The 18,043-nt window shown below is 43.2% G+C and overlaps 1 protein-coding gene across 1 annotated transcript; it reads left to right on the forward strand.

The window, feature by feature from the left end:
• Positions 1-12,851: 12,851 nt before the first annotated feature.
• Positions 12,852-13,978, forward strand: LOC101100277 (mortality factor 4-like protein 1). The gene has a single exon (XM_045056855.1). The coding sequence runs from the start codon at positions 13,117-13,119 to the stop codon at positions 13,819-13,821; it is 705 nt and encodes a 234-aa protein (XP_044912790.1). The 5' UTR covers positions 12,852-13,116; the 3' UTR covers positions 13,822-13,978.
• The last annotated feature ends 4,065 nt before the right edge of the window (positions 13,979-18,043 follow it).

Raw genomic sequence — 18,043 nt, forward strand, 5'->3', positions numbered from 1 at the left:
GTGAGGGCACCGCAGCTCCTCGGCGCAGAGCACGTGACAGCACAGAACACGTGAGGGCACCGCAGCGCCTCGGCGTGGGGCATGTAACACCGGGAACACATGAGGGCACCATAGTGCCATGGCAGGGGGCACGTGACAACACAGAACACATGAGGGCGTGCAGCTCCATGGAGCAGGGCACAAGACACCAGGAACATTGATTGGCGGGAACCCTGACTACCTGTTTTGGGCAGACACGTGGTGTCTCAGCCACCTGGGCAGGCCCCCTCCTCCTGGAGTACCCGCAGGCTGCAGGCTCCTCAGTCCCCATCAGGGAGCCAGTCTCTGGTGGCCTCGCTCCCAGACAGCCCACTCTTGGGGTCACTCCGATTGTACATTCCGGCTCATGTGTTCTGGCCTGTCTGTCCACCTTCATGTTTCCCAAGGGACAGGACTCCACCTGCGTCCCCTCACTGCAGGCTTGGGATGGGAAAGAGTGGTGCCTCCTACTCTGGGTGGGGGGAGAGAAGAGGGCCCGTCCTGCAGGGGGTGTGGACACATGGCATTGGTTCTCAACCAGGAGTGATGTTCCCAGGGGACATTAGGTAGTGTCAGGAGCCATTGTCGATGATCAGAATTGGGGGGTGTGGTATTGGCATCTAGTGGGTTGTTCAGGGACGCTGCTAAGTAGCCTACAGTGCACCTGCTGCCACCCTCCCAGAACCAATAACTGTCCAGACCCAAGGTCAATAATGCTGAGGCTGAGATATCTCAGCCTGCAGGTTCTGCAGGGACCACCTTACTGTGGGGGAAGGGGTTGGAAGTTGGCCTTCCACTGATGAATTCTGCTTCTGAGGCGCCTTTTGGGGGGCAGAGTGTGGAGCTTTCCCAATGTCTGCCTTGAGAATAGGAAGGATGGTTAGAGCGTTCCATCATGTTGGGCCACCCTGGTCTGTGGGTTTAGTTAGGACTAATGTGTGAGAGTATGTGTGTGAACGTGTGTGAGATTCTGTGAGCATGTGAGAGCATGTGAGAGTGTGTAAGCATGTCAGGGTGTGGGTATGTGTGAGCGTGTGAGCATATGTGTGTGACTGTGAGCATGTGTGACTGTGAGAGCGTGTGAGAGTGTATTGTGTGACTGTGAACATGTGTGAGTGTGTGAGAGTGAGTGTGTAAGCATGTGAAGGTGTGGCTGTGAGCATGTGAGAGGGTATGTGTGTGCCTGTGAGCATGTGTGAGAGTGTGTGTGAGAGTATGTAAGCATGTGAGAGTATGGGTGTGTGTGAGCGTGTGAGAGTGTATTGTGTGACTGTAAGCATGTGTGAGTGTATGAGCATGAATGTGTAAGCATGTGAGAGTGTATGTGTGTGAGTCTGTGAGAGTGTGGGTATGTGTGAGTGTATGTGTGTGACTGTGAGCATGTGTGAGTGTATATGTGTGTGTGTGAGAGTGAGCGTGTGAGACTGTGTATGAGTGTATATATGTGAGTGTGTGAAAGTGTGCGTGCATGTCTGGGAAACTGTGTGTGAGTGTGAGTGTAGGTGTGTGAATGTGAGAATGTGTGGGTGTGTGTGTGATAGTGTGTGTGTGTGACTGTGAGCATGTGTGTTGGCATATGTGTATGTATGTGAGAGTGTGTATGAGTGTATATGTGTGTGAGGGCGTGTGTGCATGTGTGGGAGAGTGTGTGTCAGAGTGAGTGTAGGTATGTGTGAGTGTATGTGAGTGTATGTTTGAGTGTGTATGTGTGTGAGTCAGTGTGTGTGTGTGTGTCAGAGTGTGTGAGTGTGTTTCAGAGTGTGTGTGTGAGTCAGTGTGTGTGAATGTGTGTGAGCGTACGTGTGTGAGAAAGAGTGTGTATGCATGCATGTGTGTGGGCATTTCCAGGTCGCAGGCTCCTCTACATCCAAGTTGGACACGTGGGAGGAAAGAAACACTGCAGGGAACTCCCCACTGAGCTGCTTGCTCTTCAAGTCCTGTGGCCCTAGCTAGTCTATTTATCCTTTCAAAATCTCCTGTGTGTGACTTGTGTGGTTGTGAGTAGTGGGAGGAACAACATGGAATGTGCTCATCATTTTTGTCTAAACCTGAAGGAACTTCTCCCAGCTGAGTTAATTTCCACCAAACTGCTATTTTCACTTGCTTGAATTGATGTTTATTTTCCATGTTGGAGGCTTTCCTTCGATGTCTGCTCTTCCTTTGTTTTCCATTTGAAATTAAGACTACTGGAATGAAAAGTGATTGGAAACTCGGGTGTGGACAGTGCTGGGTGAGTCATGGGTAGCCTGTGATGTCAGCAACTTCAGGACATCCCTCTAAGCTTGTCAGCTTGTACACATGATCTCAGGCTCCTTCCTGAGGCAGGGGTCTTACTGCAGACTCTGGGAACTCAGGTAGAAGGTAGTTGTGTTTTAATAATCTGCATTGTGTATACTATGTCCTAATGCTCGTAACCTAACGCTGGCACCCAGGGCCCTAAACTGTGGATTTTGCTTGTTACTCTGCAGAAAATAGAACTCTAGATTGCGATAGTGAGGCACATAGCCTGAAGGTGTGGAGTGGGGGGAAGATTTAGGGTTGTAACTTCTTCTCAGTTTTCCCTGGACACTCCTGGGTGTATCAACCCCTCCCACAGTCAGAGCTAGACACACCGCTTCTTCCTGAGGATTCTGTATTGTAGATCAGGATGTTTTCTGCTTTCTCCGTGGCCTACTCAGTTCTGTTACATCAGTCACTACTTATATATATCTGTCATCCACTTGGTCAAAAACCATTCTTATTAAAGTATAATTTACACACAGTAAAATGAATCAAATCATGCAAGTTTTGAAAAATGCTTGCAGTCATGTTACCACCACAATCAAGCTATAGAAGAGTCCCATTGCCTTCCCCTTTAGAGTCCTTCTGCCCATAGTCCCTTGAAACAGCTAATCTAGACTTCCATCCACACAGTTTGCCTTTTCCAAAATGTCATATATGCATTCTTTAAAGTCTGGCTTTCCTTACTTGGTATAATGCATTTGAGATCCATCCACGTTTTGCCAGTAAAACTGATTGGCCTCAACATTTCTTTTCTGGGGGATTTTAACTATGAATTTAAGCTCTGCAATACTTATAGGATTGTTTAGGTTATTGGTTTATTCTTGAGGGAGTTTTGGTATGTTGTATCTTTCAAAGAAATTGTCCATTTCACTTGAGTGGTAGAACTTAGAGCCATAAAGTTGTTAGAAAAATTCCCTTGTTATTATTTCAATGCCTGTAGTAATGACCCTCTTTCATTCCTGATACTGGTGGCTTCTAACTAGATTTTATTTATGAAGGCTGTTGTTTCTTTGTATGCTACTTGACTGAATTTTCTTCCATTCGTGATAGTTTCACATCGATTCCTTTTTAGGTATTAAATTGAAAGAGCTCTTTATATATTCGTGATACAAGTATCATCAGATGTATGATTACCAAATACTTTCTCACAGTAGAAAGAAATTAGGTTACCTTTTGATTTTCTTGAATTCACTCTATGGCTCACAAAAGTTTTTAACTTTAGAACTTAAAGAAGTCCAATTTATCTATTTTCTTTTGACATTGGTACTTTTAGAGTCATATCTAAGAAATCATTGCTTAACCACCAAGGTCATGAAGAGTTAATCCTGTGTTTTCTTCTAAGTGTTTTATAATTCCAGCTCCTATATTTAGGCCTTCAATCCATTTGGAGTTAAATTTGAATATGGTGTGAGGCAGGGGTCCAGATTCACTCTTTTGCATGTGGATGTACAGTTGTGTTAGGATCATTTATTGAAAAGACTAATATTTTTCCCATCGATTGTCTTGGAACCCTTGTCATAAAACAACTGACCATAAATGAAGGGTTTATTTCTGGACTCTTAATTCTGTTCTATTGAGGTGTATTTCTGTTCTTACACAAATTCCACACTCTTTCAATTATTGTAGCTTTGTCGTAAATTTGTGATCACAAAATTAAGTCCTCCAGCTCTGTTCTTCTCCAAAATTTTTTTGTCTATTCTGAGTCCTTCACATGAATTTTAAGGTCAACTTATAAATTTCTAAGGAAACCCTGCTGGAAGTTTGACTTTAGTGAATCTGGAGAGTAGTACCATCTGTTACAGTTTGAATTATCCTCCCCCCACTCCGCCCGCCCCGTAACAGATATGTTGAGGTCCTATTGTCGGTACCTCAGAATGTGACTTTATTTGGAAATAGGGTCGTTGCAAATGTAATTAAAGTTAAAATGAGGTCAAACCAGGGTATCCTTGATCCAAAATAACTGTTGCTTTATGAGAAGAAGAGAGAGGAGCATACAGGGAGAAGATGGCCTTGTGATGGAGAATGCAGTGTGAAGGTGGAGGCAGAGATGGAGGGAGGGATGCATCGACAAGTGGAGGAATGCCAAAGTTGCCAGCAGCATGAGAAACCTGGATGTGGAGATGTACTCCCTCAGAACCCTTACACAAACAGCCTTGCTGACACCTCAATTTTGGAATTCTGGCCTCCATAACTGAGAGAGAATGAATTTATGTTGTTTTAAGTCAAGTGTGTGCTATTTTGTTATGGCAGCCCCAGGAAACAAATACAAATTTTGGAACCAGGAGTGGGGTTTGGCAAGTTTGAAATCTATAAGGCACGTAGTAGCCTGGAGTTTTGAGCAAGTGTTGAAGTTAAGGTCTTGAGTCTGAAATCTGCAGGGCAGGTGGGCAGGCTGGAAATGGAGCAGGCTGGAAATGTGGCAGCCTTAAGGCAGAGATCCAGGATACCTCAGGGCTTTGCTGTGAAGGCCATCAACTGATTGGATGATGCCACTCACATAACAAAGGTAATCTCCTTTACTTAAAGTCTATGATTATAAATATTAATCACATGTACAAAACACCTTTACAGCAACATCTGGAGAACATCTGAGCAAACAATTGGACACCATAGCCTAGCCCAGTTGACCCATAAAATTGCCCATGACAGTTCATTCCTTGTCAATTCAGTGCCCGTACATATCTCCTTAATCCATAGTTAATCTCCAAATAACGACAATATGAAGTCTTATTTCCATCTATCATGATAGAACCATCTCGAATGTAAGTGAAAATGCACTAACCCTTTCCCAGGAGAGTATGCAAAGTGCACAGGTGATGCTCACTCTTCTCTTATAGAATCATCTATTCTTTTGTAAAATATTTATTTATTTATTTATTTATTTCAAGAGAGTGAGCACACGTGAGTGGTGAAATGGCAGAGAGAGAGGGGAAGAGAGAGTCCTAAGCAGGCTCCGTGCTCAGTGCAGAGCCCAACATGGGGTTTGATCCCACAAACTGTGAGATCATGATCTGAGCTAAAATCCAGAGTCAGATTCTCAACCCACTGAGCCACCCAGGCATTCTCACACACACACACACGCACGCACGCACGCACACACGCACACACACACACACACACACATTCTTAACAAAATGAGGAAAAAATACTCATTGCAATTACAGTCCGAGTTTCTGCAAATGGGCACGTGGTCCTTGCTGGTCTCTGTAAGTACTCTCCTCCACTCCTTATTCTGTATCCCCTTTTGCCCTTGGCAAGCACCTCAGGTGGTTGTGGCCCGTGACCTGGTGCAATGACCCAAGTCTGCCTTCCTGAAGCACCTGTGCCATTGGTTCTGCCTGAACTGTGTTGTTTTCCACTGATTTAATCACTGGGCACGGTAATGCTAGACACACCCCGAGAAACGTCCTGTATTCCACATGAACTCCTTCCCTCCACTGTGGACATGCAGCTCAGTTTCCTTTTGGTGCATTTGTTCTTGGTTTCTCTCCTACTCCTTTTTATCTTGTTAAGGTTGCTAGTGACGGCTCCACTTTCCTAAGTTTGCTTGTCTTGGTCAGTGTAGCTAAACCACACTGGTTCCTTAGGGTTGACATATATGTTTTTTTTTTTATTTTTAATGTTTATTTATTTTTGAGAGAGAGAGACACAGCATGAGCTATCAGCATAGAGCCTGATGTGAGGCTTGAACCATGAACCATGAGATCATGACCTGAGCCGAAGTTGGACGTTTAACTGAGTCACCCAGGTGCCCTGGCCATTATATGTTTTTTTTTAACGTTTATTTTTGAGACAGAGAGGGACAGAGCATGAACGGGGGAGGGTCAGAGAGAGAGGGAGACACAGAATCTGAAACAGGCTCCAGGCTCTGAGCTGTCAGCACAGGGCCCGACGCGGGGCTCGAACTCACAGACTGTGAGAGATCATGACCCGAGCTGAAGTTGGACGCTCAACCGACTGAGCCACCCAGGCGCCCCTATATGTTTAAATTATCAACAAGAGGCGGTCTTGAACTTTGCCTTCTCACTTCCTCAGGTTATATTCTACTGTCTAATGGTTTCACCGCTGGGCTGGACAGTGGCTTAATTGCTTCATGGGGGATGCATCTGGGAAGAAGTATGATGATTTGTAAGGGGCGCTTGTGCATAGCTATTCATCATGAATGTTATGCAGCCATAAACTCTTATTTTTAATGTTTATTTATCTGAGAGAGAGAGAGAGAGAGAGAGAGAGCGTGCACGCATGAGTAGGGGAGGGGCAGAGAGAGGGAGAGAGAGAGAATCCCAAGCAGGTTTCATGCTCAGTGCAGAGCTGTATGCAGGGCTTGAAACCACGATCATGACCTGAGCTGAAACCAAGAGTTTGTCACTCAACCAACTGAGCCACTCAGGCACCCCTTTTGTTGTCCCCTTTTAAGCTAGGAAGGACATCAGTGCTGCCATTCTGAGACATCTGTGGCCTCATGTTAAAAGGTTTGTTCTCGGTTTCCTGTTCTCGTTTTAAGCTGCATGTCTCCAGTCTCACATGTCTCCCGGGGCTATTAGTATGGACTCCATTCGCTTGTGCAAAGGAACGACAGAGTCCTGGTGGCACAAGGCCACATTCAGAAACTCTCGTCTGGGGTTTTTCATTTTCATAAGCTTTTAAGGAGCTTGTCAATATCTCGGAGGTAATCACCATTCAGTAAAGACTGTTCTCTGGCATCTGATCCCTGGAAATATTGCATCCCTTGCATTGTATTTCAGGACTGCTGCCCTTCAAGGCTCTCCAGATCAGCACCCATCCTGCAGAGGGTATGACGCCCTGTACTCTGCCTCCATTCCTTCCCAGACCCCCAGGCTGGAGCCCCTCACCCTGCACTTTCCATGCAGTTGGCAGAAGGCAAAGAGAATTTGGAGGAGAAAGCCACCCAACTTGAAAAGGCAAGAGCCTTTCAGGGAAGGATGCGGAAGTGGCCTGGGAGGGAGGTCTTGAGGAAGGGGATGAGCCTTTCACCTCATGGTGAAAGGAAGAGCATGGTCGCCAGCTGTGGGATGTGCCCACAGAGCCGAGGCCTGAATTCCTGTTGGGTTGGCTGCAAGAAGTGGGTGGGCGATGGCTCCCGAGAAGCATACTGACCCATTCTGTGTGGCTGGCAACACCAGTGAAACATTCTGACACAGCACGTTTTCATTTATCCTGGAGCAAATCAGGCCAGATCATCATTCCAACTTCTAGCAATTTTCTGTAAGTATAGCACTCTGGCAAGAAATAAGGAGTTTGCTCTGAGCTGGGAAAGAGTTGGGCTTGCCTGTCTCCTGCAGACACAACTCGCCCCCCACGTGTGTGTGGGGTGGCTACGCTAGACCAACCAAGGTCTGGGTCCGGCCAACCCTGCAGGTGTGGCAAGAAGCTCTGCTTGCCGTTCTCAGGCCCTCTGCCCCAGGATACACAGAATGCTCACAGTCCAGAGGCCCCTCTGCTGCAGAGGTCACCAACACTGCCCTGCAGAGGCAGAAGCTCCAAATGACAAAGGACAGCTGATAAGAGAGGACACATAGGATCCCACTTGCCCACAGCCTAGCAGGCCAGGGGTGCCTATGGCCACATTCCCTCTTCTTTACACCTTTCTTCTCTAACAAACTTGTGGCCATGGGATGGTCTCAGTAGCTGGGGGGTGGGGCTGCCTTTTCTGCCTGCCCTTCTCTGCTCCAGGTGAGTCTCTGCAGGTGTGTCCTCATCATCCAGGGCAGAGTGTGGAATGTTCCATGCCTGCAATTTCCTGTTGGAGAAAGCAGCCCCTTAGAAACTCAAGGATTTCAGAGCCATTAACTTCCACCTCTCATTTCTGCCACAACACCCACACTCAGGGTGGCACTGGTCCACAAGAAGGCTTTGTTCTGCCATCTTGGCACATGGCATGTCATCTTTCACTCTTCCAGGGGAGGACTATAAAATATGCTTTAGTGAGCACCACGACACATGCACTTCAGTCTCCTATAGAAACTCTGACTTTAAGCCTGGTGGAAGAAGGGCTTAGGGCTATTGGCTACAAGAATAGCTCTCTTCTTTCATCAAGACCCAAGGAAACTATGGGGTTTGAACAATGAGCCAGGAAAATGCATTATGGACAAGATGTAAAGCATGCTTTGGGAGCATGTAGTCTAGACCAGGGCTTCATCATGTACACCCTATTCATGGAGACACCCAAGAAGCTGAACTTCTCACTTCTGCATATGAGGGACCAGCATGCATGGAGCTGGTCAAGGTTGAGATAGACAGGAAACAGTGCTCACCCAGAGAGCTAGAAACACATATTAATAGAACAGTGTTAATAAGAACGATGAAGCCACCTTTTCTAGTTCTGATTGTACAGTGATGCTCCTAGGCTCTTCCCAGTGTCATTGAGAATGGTGATAGCACCTATCCTAGTCCTGATTGTATAGTGAGGGTCCCTAGGTTGTCTTCATTTATGGTGATGTTTTCTGTAGCTTTGTTGTCAGGTTTTTTTTTTTTTTTTAGCATATATTCTTCAAGTCAGGGATTTTTTGTCTTCTTTTAACCTTGGTAAGGTTTTTAGCCCTGTATTTTTTGTTATTTTTTAAATGTTTCTTTATTTTTGAGAGACACAGACAGAACATGAGTGGGGGAGGGGCAGAGAGAGAGGGAGACACAGAATCTGAAGCAGGCTCCATGCTCTGAGCTGTCAGCACAGAGCCCGATGTAGGGCTCAAATCCATGAACCACAAGATTGTGATCTAAGCCAAGGTTGGACTGAGCCACCTAGGTGCCCCTTAATCATGTATTTTTAATGGTCATTATTAAATTCCTTCATGCTCTATTAAAATGAGCTTGTATTTTTATTATATTAATGTAAATTATATATAAACTATATATTCATTAATATTGCCTTATTACATCCCTACAATTATGAAACTGAGAAAATCAAATACAAAAGAGTGGAAGAGTGGAAATGAGTATGTAATAAAAATGACCTGTCTGTCTATGTGAATAATTTAGAAGAATTTACAAATTATTCTAGTAGTAGAATTCAGCAAGTTTCCTAGAATGAAGATAAAATATAAACAATCATATGTGTATACATAAGCAACAAAATCTGAGATATGCACTTCAAGATACATGACATTTACTATACAACAAAATGTTTAAGTATTTAGGATTACCTAAGGATCAGAAAAATTATAAAAGTTTATTGAGATGTTAGAGACAAATGAATGGTGAGATATCCAATGTTCATGGATATAAAGGCTTAATGTCGTAAATGTACCTGTCTCTAAATCAATCTATAGGCCAATGAGAATCCGGTAAAAATATGATATACCACTTGAGTGGTATGGCAGACAGAGTAATGGTTCCCCAAAGCTGTCCACATCCTAATCCCCATGTCCTGTGAAAATGTACCCCTCCTGGTAAAAGGGACTTTGCAGGTGTGATTAAGGTAAGCATTAGAGATGAGAAGATTTTCCTATATTATCCAGATTGGCCCAGTGTGAAAACCCATGGGTCCTTATACAAGATAGGCAGGAGGGTTCATGTTAAGAGAAAGCAAAGTAACCACAGAAGTAGAGATTGAGTGATGTCGTCACAAGCCGGGGTATCTGGCAGCGTCTAGAAGTTGGAGTCAGCAAGGAATTGGTTCTTTTCCACAAGGAACCAGCCCTGCAGATGCAATTGTTGATTGTAGCCCCATCAGACTCAGTTCAGACCCTTGACCTTCAGAACTATGAAAGAATATGTGTTGTTTTAAGCCCCACCCCCCAAACACACACATCTGAGATAGTTTTTAAATGTACAGAAAAGACTGGTTTTAAAAGTTATAATTCATGTGGAAGGGTAATAGATAAATTTTCCTTTTAAATACCAAATCTTACTATGACACCCTAGTAGTTAAAACACACTGGTGCCTATGCAGGCACAGAAGCTGGTTTGAATTGGACAACCGATAGTGGAATCAAGTGCAAGATTAGATCCTTCCATGTGTGGAAGTTTGACACATAACTCAGGTGGTGTTGGAGGCCAATGGGAGAGGAGGAGATATTCGGCAAATGTTCTTGGTAAAGTAGCTACTACATGGGAGAAAATAACTAAGAACGTGACCTCACACTATACAAAAATAAACGAAGAGAACACTTTAAAATGTTTAGTTTAATATATGGACAAGTTTCCAATAATGGCAAACAGTTTAATAGGGGCTTTCCCATGAAGACAACACATAGGCGTCATCTTTACAGAGGCAGGAAACATCTAAATCATCTAAATCGTGGTAATGAATCACCAAACCCGGGGGAGCAAGGAGGTGGAGAGGTGAGTCAAGCAGTCAAGGCTGCTCCTGCTTTTTCAGAAATGGCAGCTTTGTGGCTGTATTACTTTTGGCAGTCTTTGGGGTTAGGGAAACAACAGTAGGAGGCCATGGTTCGCCAGGGGTGTGGACCATGGTAAACCACACCTGCCCTGGACTGCAGACAAGATGGGATGCCCCCTAGGAGGGAGCGGGCAGTGAGCCAGCTCTCCCATGGACTGCAGTCCAGCCTTGAATCTCACGGAAGCTCAGAAAATCTCAAACCCAAGCTTGGTGTAAGGGAGCTCCAGATGGCCCTGGAGAAGCAAGCAGAAATCCTCTTAGGATAGTGGTCACATCACCCTGGGCCTGGGATTATTCTGAAAAATGACATTTAAATATCTGTTCAGCACACAAACAAAGGTGACCAGAAACATGAGATAATTTGCCATGACAGAACTGGTGGAAAAACAGACATGAAGAAACCCAGATACTTGAGTTATAAGCCAGAAACTGTAAAACAAATGTGCTTACTATGTTCAAGGAGATAAAACCAGGCCTGTAAACTTCTGAAACAACTGGAAACTATAAATTTGACACAGGAGATTTGAAAAGGAACCAAACAGGACTTCCAGAAATGAAAAATACAAAAATCAAGTTCAGAACTCATTGAATGACATTTATAATTACCTTGACTCAGGTGAAGAGAGACTCTGTGGGCCAGAATATGAGTCAGAAGAAATTACCCAGAATGGGAAGGTAAAAGGGAAATTCAAAAAAGAAGCATGAATATGCTTTCATGCTATTTATGTGTATATTTTTTAAAAGAAAAAGTGCTGTTTTGTTTTCATTTGGGTTTGAATAAAATAATGAGAAACATTTCTGCTTTTGGCCAATATAGAGTAACAGAGACCAAATTTACCTTTCATCTGAAACCACCATGAAGTGGTTTATCTATCCTAAAAGGATAGATATAGGAAACCTGTTTTCAGTACTTGGCTATCAACTAGTGCATAATTGTAATCCCTGAGAGGCAGGAAATAAATGGAAGTAGCTTTAGCATTGTCTCAGCTTCTGGGACACAGCACAGGAGGAAGGATCCTGGATGGGGCCTGGAAAAGCACTTGCCTGAGTCATGGGACACCAAGGTGGCTCAGCCTGTCCACACAGAGAACCAGAGGTGTGAGGGCTGCACAGAGGTGAACCTGGGGGATTGAAGAAGACTCCCTCTTGGTGTTCTGCTGAGCACAGATCAGCACAAACACATGTAAAAACTGTCTGAAGTGAGCAAAGGATCTCCCAGAAGAATGAGAGGGAACAGTACCCAGTACTTATACAGGACTGGGAATAGTGGTCCCACCAGCCAGCCATGAAGAAGTCATAATTCATGGAGCACTGGATAGAGTGCTCATCAAGTTCTCACTGCAGAAGTGTGGAATAATTAGCCCCAGACTGAGCCCGCACAGACCCACCTAACAATCCCAAAAGCAAGACCTAAAAGGCCTGTCTATTCAAGTAACTTCAATGCATCCCGGGTCAGAGCTCAGCAAGATGTGTAGAAATACAAAAACATCCTGCACCAACAGGGTAAAACTCAATGTCTGGCATCCACTCATAGTTCACTGGGCATGCAAAGAAGTGAGAAAACACAACTACAATGAGGAGAATTAAAAAAACAAAACATGGGTGCCTGGGTGGCTCAGTAAGTTGAGCTTCTGACTTCAGCTCAGGTCATGATCTCATGGTTTATGGGTTTGAGCCCCACGTCAGGCTCTGTGCTGACAGCTCAGAGCCTGGAGTCTGCTTCAGATTCTGTGTCTCCCTCTCTATCTGCCTCTCCCTGGCTTACACTCTCTCCCTCCCTCTCAAAAACAAATAAACATTAAAAAAAAAACCCAGAAACTAACAATAATTGTCAAGGATGTGGAGATTGGAACCCTCATGCACTGTCAGTTGGGGTGTAAAATGGTGCACCCATTGTGGAAGACAGTACAGCCATTTTCAAAAAAAAAATTACACATAGGATTACCACATGGCCCAGCAATTCCACTGGCACATACCCCAAAGAATTGAAAGCAGGATTTTGAAGAGATATTTGTGCATCCATATTCATAGCAGCATTATTCACAGTAGATAAAACATGGAAACAAGCCATGTGTCCATCAGTGGATGCATGGACTACCAAAGCATGTTCTATACATACAATGGAATATTGTTCTTCCTTAAAATAGAATGGAATATTAGTTTGCCTTAAAAAGGAAGGAAAGATATAAATGGCGCTGAAACAGGACCTGAAGCCCAAATTCCAGGAGGGTGAGCGAGTGCTGTGCTTTCATGGGCCTCTTCTCTATGAAGCAAAGTGTGTAAAGGTTGCCATAAAGGACAAACAAGTGAAATACTTTATATATTACAGTGGTTGGAATAAAAATTGGGACGAATGGGTTCCAGAAAGCAGAGTACTCAAGTACGTGGACACCAATCTGCAGAAACAGTGAGAACTTCAAAAAGACAATTAGGGGCAGTATGCAGAGGGGAAGATGAGAGGCGCTGCCCCAGGGAAGAAGACCGCCTGCCTGCAGCAGAAAAGTGTTGAAGTGAAAACCAAAAAGAACAAACAGAAAACACCTGGAAATGGAGATGGTGGCAGTACCAGCGAGACACCTCAGCCTCCTCGCAAGAAAAGGGCCCGAGTGGATCCTACCGTTGAGAATGAGGAAACATTCATGAACAGAGTTGAAGTGAACCTAAAGATTCCTGAAGAATTAAAACCGTGGCTTGTTGATGATTGGGACTTAATTACCCGGCAAAAACAGCTGTTTTATCTTCCTGCCAAGAAGAACATGGATTCCATTCTAGAGGATTATGCAAATTACAAGAAATCTCGAGGAAACACAGATAATGAGTACGCTGTGAATGAGGTGGTGGCCGGCATAAAGGAGTACTTCAATGTGATGCTGGGGACTCAGCTGCTCTACAAATTTGAGAAGCCGCAGTACGCGGAGATTCTCGCAGACCACCCGGACGCGCCCATGTCCCAGGTGTACGGGGCGCCGCATCTACTGAGATTGTTTGTACGAATTGGAGCCATGTTGGCCTATACTCCTCTGGACGAGAAGAGTCTTGCATTGTTGCTGAATTATCTTCATGACTTCCTAAAATACCTGGCAAAGAATTCTGCAACCTTGTTTAGTGCCAGCGATTATGAAGTCGCCCCGCCTGAGTACCATCGGAAAGCTGTGTGAGGCGAGGCACTGATGCTGTTTGGATTTCTGTAAACACATTTTTGTTTAGTCCTCCTCTTGTACAAATGATGTACTTTGCAAATGTTAGTGTATAACAGAATTGATGTTTGTTTTCTGTTTGATCTTAAACAGAGAAAATAAAAAGGGTTATAGTTCCTTTTTTCTTTTCTTTTTTTTCATTTCAAAGTCGCTACCAGTGTATTCAGTGATGGACGACGAGAGACATACTGTAGAGTGTTTTATTGCCTAGTCGACCAAGCTCCTTTTGAATGCTGGTGGTTCTATCCCTTTGACACTCCGCACTTTTATAATATGTGTTAATGCTGTATGACAAACTGCTCTGATTCCTAGTGCCAAAGGTTCGATTCAGTGTATATATCTGAACATGCTCATCCGTCTGTGCTCCTATTTTTATGGTGCTTAAAGTAAAGAGCCCATCCTACAGGCCGTCCATGCTGTTCCTTAGGCATCGTCCCTTTGCTCTGATTGTTGAAGAATGTTGGCTTGTTTCATGGTTTTGTAGTTGTGTCTAATGCACGTGTTAACATGATAGATGCAATGCGTTGTGTAGCTACAGTTTTCTGGAAAAGTCAATCTTTTAGGAATTGTTTTCCAGATCTTCAATAAATTTTTTCTTTAAATTTCAAAAAAAAATAAATAAAAAGGAAGGAAATTCTGACACAAGGTACAACCTGGATGAATCTTGAGGACATTGTGCTATGTGAAATAAGCCAGTCAAAAAAAGACAAACACTGTAGGATTCCACTTACATGAGGTCCCTAGAGTAGTCAAAATAGGCACAGAAAGTACAGTAGTGGTTGCCAAGGGCAAAGTAGGTATTATTTAATGAATACAGTCTTAATTTTGCAAGATGACAAGGGTTCTTGGTGGTAATGGTTACACAATAATGGGAATATAAGGAATGCCATTGAACTGTACACTTTAAAATGGTTAGGATGGTATATGTGTATTTTACCACAGTAAAATAATTAGGATCAGCCCACGAAGTCTGTCCTTGGACCCACCACTACAGCAGTGAACGCAGACAGGTAAACAAAGCCTCACACTAAAGGCCCTTAGTCATACATCATGTCAGCTTTGACAACAGTTACAAGGCATACTTAAGGACCAAACACAGTTTGAAGACACAGAGCAGCACCAGAACCAGACCCGGGTGTGGCAAAGATGTTGGAATTACTGGACAGGTAACATAAACTATGACTCATATGCTAAGGGCTCTGATGGATACAGTAGACAGCATGAGGAGCAGATGGGCCATGTGAGGAGAGAGATAGAAGTGCTAAGGGGAGTGGGGTTAAAGGGAAATGTTAGAAATCAAAACACTGTCACAGAAATGAAGACCCCCTTTGCTGAACTCATCAGCAAAGTGGACATGGCTAAGGGGACAGTCATGAATCCTGAAGATATGTCCAAACCCTGACAGATAAAGAGAAAAAAAGTGAAAAAATAACACAATGCCCCAGAATGGTGGGACAATCACAAGAAGTGTCACATACACATAGTGGGAATATCAGAAGGAGAGGAAAAAGAGAAAGGAATAGAAGAAATATTTGAAGCCATAAGGAGTAATGACTAATGACTAATGGTAGACACCAAACCACAGATCCAGGAACCTTAGAGAACATCATCAAATAAGATATATGGAGAGACATATCATATTCAGTGCAGCAAAAAATTAGAGGAAATCTTGAAAGACATCAGAGGAAAAATCCTTGCCTATAGAGGAGCAATGTCATCAGACTTCTCCTCATAAAGCATGAGTTCAAGAAGAGACTGCAATGAGGTTTTTTAAATGTTTTAAGTGGGGTGCCTGGGTGGTTCAGTTGGTTAAGCGTGCAACTTCAGTTCAGGTCATTATCTGTTTCATAAGTTTGAGCCCCAAGTCAGGCTCTGTGCACTGACTGGCGAGGCCTGCTTGGGATTCTCTCTCTCTCCTTCTCTCTCTGCCCCCCCTCTCTGTCAAAATAAATAAATGTTTTACAAAATGAAATAAAATCTTAAAAAAAAGAATTAAAGACTGCTTCAGTCAAAAACAATATATTTTAAACAGTATTCACAATAGCCAACAATGATAGCCAGAAAGCAGTGAATAACATACTCAAAGTGCTGGGGGTGGGGGAAGGAAATACCAACCAAGAATTTTATATCCAGCAAAATTATCTTTAAAAAAAAAATGAAAGCATAATAAAAACATTACCGTATAAACAAGAGCTGAGAGAATCTGGTGCTAGCAAATCTTCTTCCTAAGTTTTATTTAGGAAAATTCTTTGGGTTGAAAGCAAGGACAATGGATGGTAATTAGGATGCACATGAACAAATGAAGTTCTCTGGGACTGGTACTTATGCAGATCATTGTAAGAGACTGCATAATGTATATACCCTCTCTTTCATCCCCTTAACTTGTTTAAAAAGCTGTTGCATAAGGCTATATATATATATATATATATATATATATATATATTACAAGTATACAAATGTATACAATCATACACACACACACACATGTATTTGGGTATGTGTATACAAATAAACATAATATTTCTGATGATAATAGCACAGAAGCCATGGGTGGGTAAAGAAATCACATAGGAAGATGTGCACACTGAGGTAACTAAATGCTATTGTACGGTTGTACAGTGGCTACTGCTGAGGAAACAGCAGCATGGAGGGGAATTTCCAAAATCATCACTCCCTAGTGTCTTTTTGTTCAACAGGTCTTTCCTCTGCTTATGTTTCCTCTTTCATTTTCCCCATAAGGGCAAGAAGAAACCCAGCATCCCCTTGAAACAAACTTTGCCAAGCCTTATTCCACTACACGAGGAGACTCCTCCCCCCACATCCCAATAGCACTGCACTTATAGCATCCCCAGCATCCATATTCCCACTGTCACCCCCATCAACCCTGTCTAGGCTTTTCCTATCATGTCCCTAGAGTCCTTCCAGCCACCACCCTCTCTGCCTGATTCCAAAGCCACCGCACACTTAAGTATATGGTAAGGCAACAGCTCACACTTAATACCAAAATCCATATTCGTTTCCTATTGGTGCATAACAAATGATCAGAAACCTATCATTTTACCTAAAAACACATATTTATCATCTCACAGATCTGTTGGTCAGAATTCTAGAATGATATGGCTAGATTGTCTGCTCAGGGCATCACAAGGACTTTAAAACAAAATACATTACTAGAGGTAAAAAAAAAAAAGACATTTAAAAAGTGTAAAAGGATCAATTCATCATGAATTGTGTCGTGTATCATGAAGATGCAATAATTATAAAGACAGAAACATCTAACAACAGAGTCCCCAAATTCATGCTGCCAGAACTGACAGGATTGAATGGAGAAACAGACATTAAACAATAACAAGCTGAATATGTTAACAACTCACTTTCAGTAGTGGATAAAAAGCTAAGCTGAAGATCACCAATGATGAGCAAGCCTGGAACAACACCAGACCTCAAGAACCGTAGAACGCCTAACCAGGCAACAGCACACACATTCTCCAGAACTCATGGAATAGTCTCCAGAATAGACCATTTGCTAGATCAAAAAATAAACCTCAAATAAATTTAAGGGACTGAAATTTAAGGGACATACAAATTATGTCCTCTCACCAAAATGGAATGAAATCTGAAAAGAATAATAGAATAAAATCTGGGAAATTCACAAATATGAGTAAATTAAACAACATACTCCTCAGTAACCAGTGGGTCAAAGACAGTATCACAGGATAAGTTAGAAAATACTTGGAAATAGATTAAAATGAAAGCACAAGAGCAAGCGAGAGAGGCGAGAGAGGGGAGAGAGATCCCCCCATCACATATAAAAACATAAGACATGTATGGGGCACCTGGGGGCTCAGTTGGTTAGGCGTCCGACATCAGCTCAGGTCATGATCACATAGTCTGTGATTTCGAGCCCCTCATTGGGCTCTGTGCTGACAGCTCAGAGATTGGAGCCTGCTTCAGAATCTGTGTCTCCCTTTCTCTCTCCCCTCCCCTGGTTGTGCTCTGTTTCTCTCTCTCTCTCAAAAATAAACATTAAAAAAAAACATAAGAGATCTAGCTCAAGCAGGTCTTAAAATTATGTATAGCTTTAAATTCCTGCATGAAAAACAAGAGAGTTCTCAAATGAATACCTAACCTTCCACCTTAAGTAACAGAAAGAAGCAAAAACTAAACCCAAAGCAAACAAAAG

Source organism: Felis catus, chromosome A1, assembly GCF_018350175.1.
Source record: "Felis catus isolate Fca126 chromosome A1, F.catus_Fca126_mat1.0, whole genome shotgun sequence".
In the NCBI taxonomy this organism is placed as follows: Eukaryota; Metazoa; Chordata; class Mammalia; order Carnivora; family Felidae; genus Felis; species Felis catus.

Excerpts from the sequence above, each read along its gene's own strand:
- LOC101100277 (XM_045056855.1), top strand. The coding sequence starts at position 13,117 with ATGAGAGGCGCTGCCCCAGGGAAGAAGACCGCCTGCCTGCAGCAGAAA.